The sequence below is a fragment of the Phaenicophaeus curvirostris genome, unplaced genomic scaffold (assembly GCF_032191515.1).
Source record: "Phaenicophaeus curvirostris isolate KB17595 unplaced genomic scaffold, BPBGC_Pcur_1.0 scaffold_219, whole genome shotgun sequence".
Taxonomy (NCBI): Eukaryota; Metazoa; Chordata; class Aves; order Cuculiformes; family Cuculidae; genus Phaenicophaeus; species Phaenicophaeus curvirostris.
Genome location: NW_027206834.1, coordinates 1 through 6,605, shown reverse-complemented (window position 1 = coordinate 6,605; position 6,605 = coordinate 1). Strand labels below are relative to the sequence as shown.

The window sequence follows — 6,605 nt, the reverse complement described above, 5'->3', positions numbered from 1 at the left end:
AGCAGCCAGTGGCACAGAGGCCAGATTTTGGAGTAACTGCTATTGAAGTGTCCCACAGCTGGGGAAGGCTCTGCAAAGCTTTCACTGGCCCTTCCTCTTCTCCAGCAGCTTCTTGTAGCTGAATGTGTTAGACGTTCCCCTGGGACTGGGCAGAGGTTGGAAAAGCCGTCCTCCTCTGATGACTTTCACACATGCTCCTTCTCTGTCTCCAGGTGGAATCAGGTCATTGGTAAGCTCGTCCTCAAAAGCTACAAAATCAGTCTGTGTAATATAAAAGATAATTCAGAACTGGCATTGACTCCTTCTTAACCTGTTGCCACTCACAAAGCTCCGGTCCTTGCTGCCGTGCTAAAAATGATATAAAGTTAGAGCAAGACAAAAAGGGGCAAGAGTGACTGGAAATCTGGCTGGCGCAAAAGGACCTGGGGGCATTTCTCAACGGGTGCTGAATATAAGCGGAAAGGGTTCCCAGGCGGCCAAGAAGACCAATAGCATCGTGGCTTGCAGCAAGAGCAGTTTGGCCAGCAGGACTAGGGAAGAGATTATCCCTTTCTGCTTTGCACTGTTGAGACCACTCCACAAATGCCAAGGGTAGTTTTGTGCCCCTCAATACAGAAGGACCTTGAGGGGTCCTAACACTTTTCTTCCGATACTGCCTCTTGCACCAAGTGTCTGCCTACAAAGGTGGTAAAAAGCGCAACGATGTTGTGAGTGCTTATTTCACACAGTTTCCCCGCTTCTGCTTCACTGTAGAGAAGCTTACAAAGGGACACATTCACTTAGTTGGGAAATTACCATTCCTGCACTGCAGTGAGATTTGTAGTGTCAACGCTCCGTGAAAAGGACATGGGTGTTTGCTCAGTAGGTGCTGAATAGGAGCGGGAAGTGTTCCAAGGCAGCCAAGAAGACTGATAGCATCGTGGCTTCCATTCCAGCAGTGTGGCCAGCAGAACTAGGGAAGTGATTATCCCTTTCTGCTTGGCACAGCTGAGAACACTCCTCCAATACCGTGTGCAGTTTTGTGTCCCTCACTACAGAAAGACCTTGAGGAGCCCTAACGCTTCCAAAGAAGAGCCAAGAGGTGCTGCATGGCCTAGAGAAGAGCTGCTCGGAGGAGCAGCTTAGGAACTGGGCGTGTTTAATCTAGAAAAGGGGAAGCTGAGCGGAGACCTTACAGCTGTCGACAGCTGTCTGAAAGGAGGTTGTGGCAAGGTGAATGTCGCTCTCCTTTGCCAAGCAGCAAGTCACAGGAGAAGAGGAAGCGGCCTTAAGTTGTGCCTGGAGAGAATTAGATAGGAGCTTAGGAAAAGCTTTTCACTGAAAGGGCTTTCAAGCACTGGCGCAGTCTTCTCAGGGAAGTGCTTGAATTGCCATTGCTGGAGGTATTTAGAAAGTGTAGACATGGTACTTAGGGACGTGGTTTAGTTGTGGGTTTGGAGGAGTTACGTTTCCCGTTAGTAGATTAAGACTCTTTTCCAGCAGAAATGTTTTATCATTCTACCTCAAAATCCTTGTAAAAGACCTCCTACTTGTCCTCATCTTCAGCTCCTGACACGAGAAAACTACTACACCAAAGGTACCCAGTATGAATCTGCTTTGGGTGCTGCTTTTCCCCATCTGCTTCACTACAGAGAATCTTGCAAAGGGACCCATTTAGTTCGTTAGGAAACTACCATTGCCATCCTCCTCTGAAATGATGTTTGCACACATTCCTTCTCTGTCTGCAAGTGAAATCAGGTCATTGGCCAGGCTGTCCTCAGAGTACACGTGTGTAATTTAAGAGGGATTCGTGAGAACTGGCACTGACTCCTTCTCAACCCATTGCCACACACAAAGCTCTCTCTTTAAAAACATACGTAAAATGCTATTAGGTGGGAGATAGAATACAATGGAGAAGCAGAGACAGCATCTTTGGCATGTCTGTCGAGTAGGTCTTTTGAAAGACACTTAAGTATACCAGCTCAAGATAGACAGTAAACACTAGGGGATCTACCAATGAAGACAGTCCCTCTCAGTTTGACTTTCAACATAAAGCAGAAGAAGTGGTTGGCTTTCTCCTGCTTCAGGTAAAGGCAAACCCATTTGTGGGGTTGCTTTTGCTCAAGGGCCTGGGCATACCTGGTGGTGATAATGAAGGATGGGCAAGTCCAATGCATACCTCAAGGGAATCTGACTATGGCTTAGAACTGCTCAGCTTGGCAGACTACGCTAAACGCTGAGTAACTACACGAGGACAATTAGTCTTGTCCAGCTTGCTTTACACTGCTTTCCTGGGCTCTTATCAGCCAAATCACAAAGACAATGAATCCTGTCTATCTTGCTGAGTTTAAATCAGAAATTCTCTTGAAATACTTCGTTACATCAGGATTCCTGAGACTTGTATATGTGTGAACAAGTTGATGTTATTAAGAATAATTGATTATAACAATTTGTGACTGAACGAGGGCTTGGTGGTGGCTGGGGATACGATACTGTTTGTGAAAATACATTGAAAAGCATCAATAGGAATGATATGCAGGTAAGAAATATGGGGTTACAATCAAAGTGTAGAGAGATAAGTAGCTTGATGTTAAGATGTATATTCTTTGAGCACATAACACAAATGTCTCAACTCAATGGTGTCTTGAGGGCGGGAGGAGATGGGATGCAACCTGTAAGTGACTCAAATCTTTTGATGACATTTCCCCCCCACAACCTTCCCATTTGTTTACATTTTTATAACAAATTTCACCATTTGGACAGACTTTTCTAAGGAGCTTGAGTGACTGAAGTCATCACGTCAGACTCTGCTGACTGGTGGAGAAGGACACTGTCTTGTTTCAAATTGATGAGCACAAGGTCTTTGCTCTTACTCAGGCTGAACAAACTGTAACTGCAGCACATCGCATGATAACCAATTAAAAGCAACCTTGAGCACGTGGACAGCTTGTTTTAACCAATAATGTTATGTCTTGTGGCGCGTGGAAAGCTTTAAGGTGTGTAAATAAGTGATACTTTGGCAATAAAGTGAGAACGATTTAGCATCGCATCGGTGTACGGTCGTTACTCGGGACTCGTCTTCCTATGAGGTACCCTGTAAAAGTCCCCCATGTCCTGAGCATAACGGTCTGACATCATAGTCCTTAATTCATCAATGTCCTTTCGTAACTGACAAACATCCAAGAGCTACTTTCAAAGGCTTTCTGCGCGGTGGTAATTTTCCTTCTCTTCAGCTGAACAGCTCAGTGATCGGATTCCCAGCAGTAACGAAAGATTTGGCTCCTCACCCTGAGCTCTCTGAGTCAGAATACTGCACAGTGCTTTCAAGTCAAATAAGCAATGGGACATTTCCTTGAACAACTGGTCTGCTATAGGTAGCATCTCAGATACCGGCCGCCTGGACCGTTCTCGCTGCCGCATCTGCTCTTTCAGAGTGGCATTCTCTTCCATCAGTCTTTGGTTTTCAGAGAACACGTTACTTAACTGCTCTATTTTCCTTTCTTTTTCTTCAAGTTCATTAGTCATCTTCTCAACTATCTGTTCTCCTCGCCACGATGTGCAGTCCATCCTGGCCCTTCTCCTGGGGCTTGTTGGGCTTATCGGGCTTGTTGGGCTCATCAACACCAGCCACAGAATATCTAAAATGAACACATCTGGTTAAAACAGCAGTCTTATATTGAAGGTCTTTGCTTTGTGGGATACCTTTCTGCTTAGGGATCTGAACTTCCTCCTTGTTGTGGAAGCAGAATGGACCAAAGCTATCACATACCTCAGACTACGCAAAGAATTCATTATTAAAAATTCAGAAACAAAATTCTATTTCTGCTATGGCTTTCTACTATGGCTTTAGAATTAACTATACAATATTTTAAAGGGTTGAAGGATGCTTGCCGTACTGTCCCATACATTTGCTTCACCACTAATCCGTAAAAGACAACGAAGCGTGAGTTTTTCCTTTTAGGCATACCTGTGACGCCTACAGAATCAGCAGTTGGAACAAAACCTTCACTGTTAATCTCTCACATGGGTGCTGCTATGGACGGATTTCCTCAGACACCTCCTTTACTTGTTACTTTGGGGACTGAGTCAACGCATACTGGTGTGACAGACAAAGTAACCATGAAGGCAAACACCACTTTAAGGGAAATGAATGCATCTGCACAGTCCACTACAGACTTCTGTTCATTGGAAGCATCTAACGCAGCCACCTATTCAACATTTTCATTACCAAGTACAGTGGAGCCTCCTGATGCACTTCACAGCACATCCAGCCCTACTGTCTTTTCCAAACTCATCTCTTCAACAGGTCTTCCAGCTGCTCTTCAAGCCTCAGCAGTCACATCACGTACTCTCAGTTCTACTGCATCTATAACTTTACCCATTTCAATAGCAACTCCAACAACCCTGCTCAGTGCAAGTCCTAACCCAACACGTTCTACATTATTAACAACACCAATTTCTGTAGTGGTAGTTCCATTTCCACTTGAAACATCAACCACTCAGCTAGGGACTCTTTCCCCTACTTCAGCTTTAACAACTTTAACCTCCAAGCCATCTTTTGTCACTTCTGAGCTGCCTGCAGGGATTGGGAGGAGTAGGAATCCTTCAGCAAGTCATTCTAAGGGAGCAACAACATCCTCTCAAGCGCCTTTGTCTGCTTTGCTGGCTGGCAGAGCAATTTTCACAAGACCTGTATTTTTCCTAGGTTCATGGTTGACACTAAGCACATCGACTTTGACTGTTAGAACTAGATCTGGCATTGGTCAGACTACAGTTCACTCAACACCTATTTCTGCACTGACTTCAACTGCTTCTCAAATTCCTATGACTACAAGATTAGCTAATTTTGAGACAAGTTTTCCTCAATTATTCACAGTTTCATATTTTGAAACAGCAAAACCCTTGTCTAAACCTTCTCTAATATCATCAAATGCAAATTCTTCAGCTAGTATTTCTCCAAAGCCATTTTTATCTTCAGTGGATATTTCAGCGACTGCTCACAAGCAGACATCTCCACTAATAAAAGGCAGCATTCCTGCTGCTCAACCCGTAATGACTGTCTCTTCATCTCAAGTTGCTTCCCAAATTCCTATAAGCACTTATTCGAGTCCTTCTGTAATACGCAGAGTATCTACACCAGTGAGTTCACCGATTACCTCACTGAAGCCCAAAGCTATGGCAGATACTACTGTTGCCTCCCAAAGTCTCTATAAAGTACCTTCTGCTGCTTCTCCTCTTCTAGTCAACCCAACAATCTCAGATAGGTCTATAGCAAGTAAAGACTCAAGAGAAAATAAATTCATAACACACACTGATTCCTTTTCAGCTTCATCCATTTCTAAAAAGCCACAGAAATCCATTATGTCTACGGTCTTCCCTTTTAGGACATTGATATTACCTCTAAACACTACATTAATTACTCCAGAAATTGCAGAGTACTCAAGCAGTTCACATACAGAATTGAAAACTGACCCTGTGGCACGAAGTTCAGGCACTTTCCTTCCCAAAGATCCTTCTCTTACAAGGTCATCACCTTTTTTTACAATCTTGTTATCAGCATCAGTACCACCTTATACATCTCATACTACAAGTTCTTCATTGATTCCCACAGTCAGTAGGACATCATCATTAACACGAAGTTTAACTGCCACCAAAACATCCATTTCATCTCTAGATACACAAGGAACCTCAAAAAGTCCAGTTATAGACTTCACAACTTCTTCTGTATATTCTTTTACCTTCACTTCAAACTTAAGCCTTTCTACCAACCTTTCAGCAGCACTAAAAACATCCATTTCAATGCCCCCTTTACTAACACCTACAATTGCTGAAGCCACTTTAGACAGCCAGTCCAGTAGGGTCCCTATGTCTTCACCACCTCCTAAGACCACTCGTATCTCTACTGTTTCTCTAGGAAAACAGAGTTCTTCAGAAGAAGATGGAACGATATCAGCCATATCAGCTGGACTCATCACTCAATCTACTACACCAATGATCATGAACACAAGAGTGAATGCTACATCCTTAAAAGCACCTTATATTTTTGCAAAAATACCACCCAGCTCTTCAGGAAGTTCATTAATTGCTTCTGCCACTACTGTAGCCTCTAGGATGGCTACAGAAACCACTGATTCTTCTGTTGCTGACCTGGAGTTTTTTATGGCTTCATCTTCACTTCCTAACACCACAGAAACACCCATGCATGTGTCACTCAAATCTTTATTTACATCTGCAGTGACTCAGGCTTTACAGAGCACTAACGAAACTCCAAAAATTATAATCATGAAAACAAGTGGTACTACGAGTCCATTATCCCAGACAAAGATTACCCCATTTACAGCTTCAGAAGTTAAATATGCAACCTTATTTGAAAGGACTGCGCATATTTCAGAAGGCAGTCAGCCTTCGCGTGAACAAAGAAACATTACCAAGCCAAAGTCAACCACAACTGAGAAATCTTCCCTCCCGTATTTGACAGTATCTGCAGTTCAGAGTTCACCTTTTTCAAGAACTACCACCTCAGTTAAAAATCTCTCTCTGTCTGGTGTCCTGCATGTAACAACATCAGATTGGCCCAAAATCCCAATGCAGAAACCAATTCAACCTTATTTCAATTTAACAGAACC

At 43.5% G+C, this 6,605-nt stretch overlaps 1 protein-coding gene across 1 annotated transcript; it reads left to right on the top strand.

Moving 5' to 3' along the window:
• Positions 1-4,002: 4,002 nt before the first annotated feature.
• Positions 4,003-6,534, top strand: LOC138734783 (uncharacterized; the record flags this gene model as incomplete). The annotated part of the gene is made up of 1 exon (XM_069882591.1): positions 4,003-6,534. A coding segment is annotated over exon 1 (2,532 nt), but the record flags the coding sequence as incomplete, so codon positions are not given.
• Between the last annotated feature and the right edge of the window lie 71 nt (positions 6,535-6,605).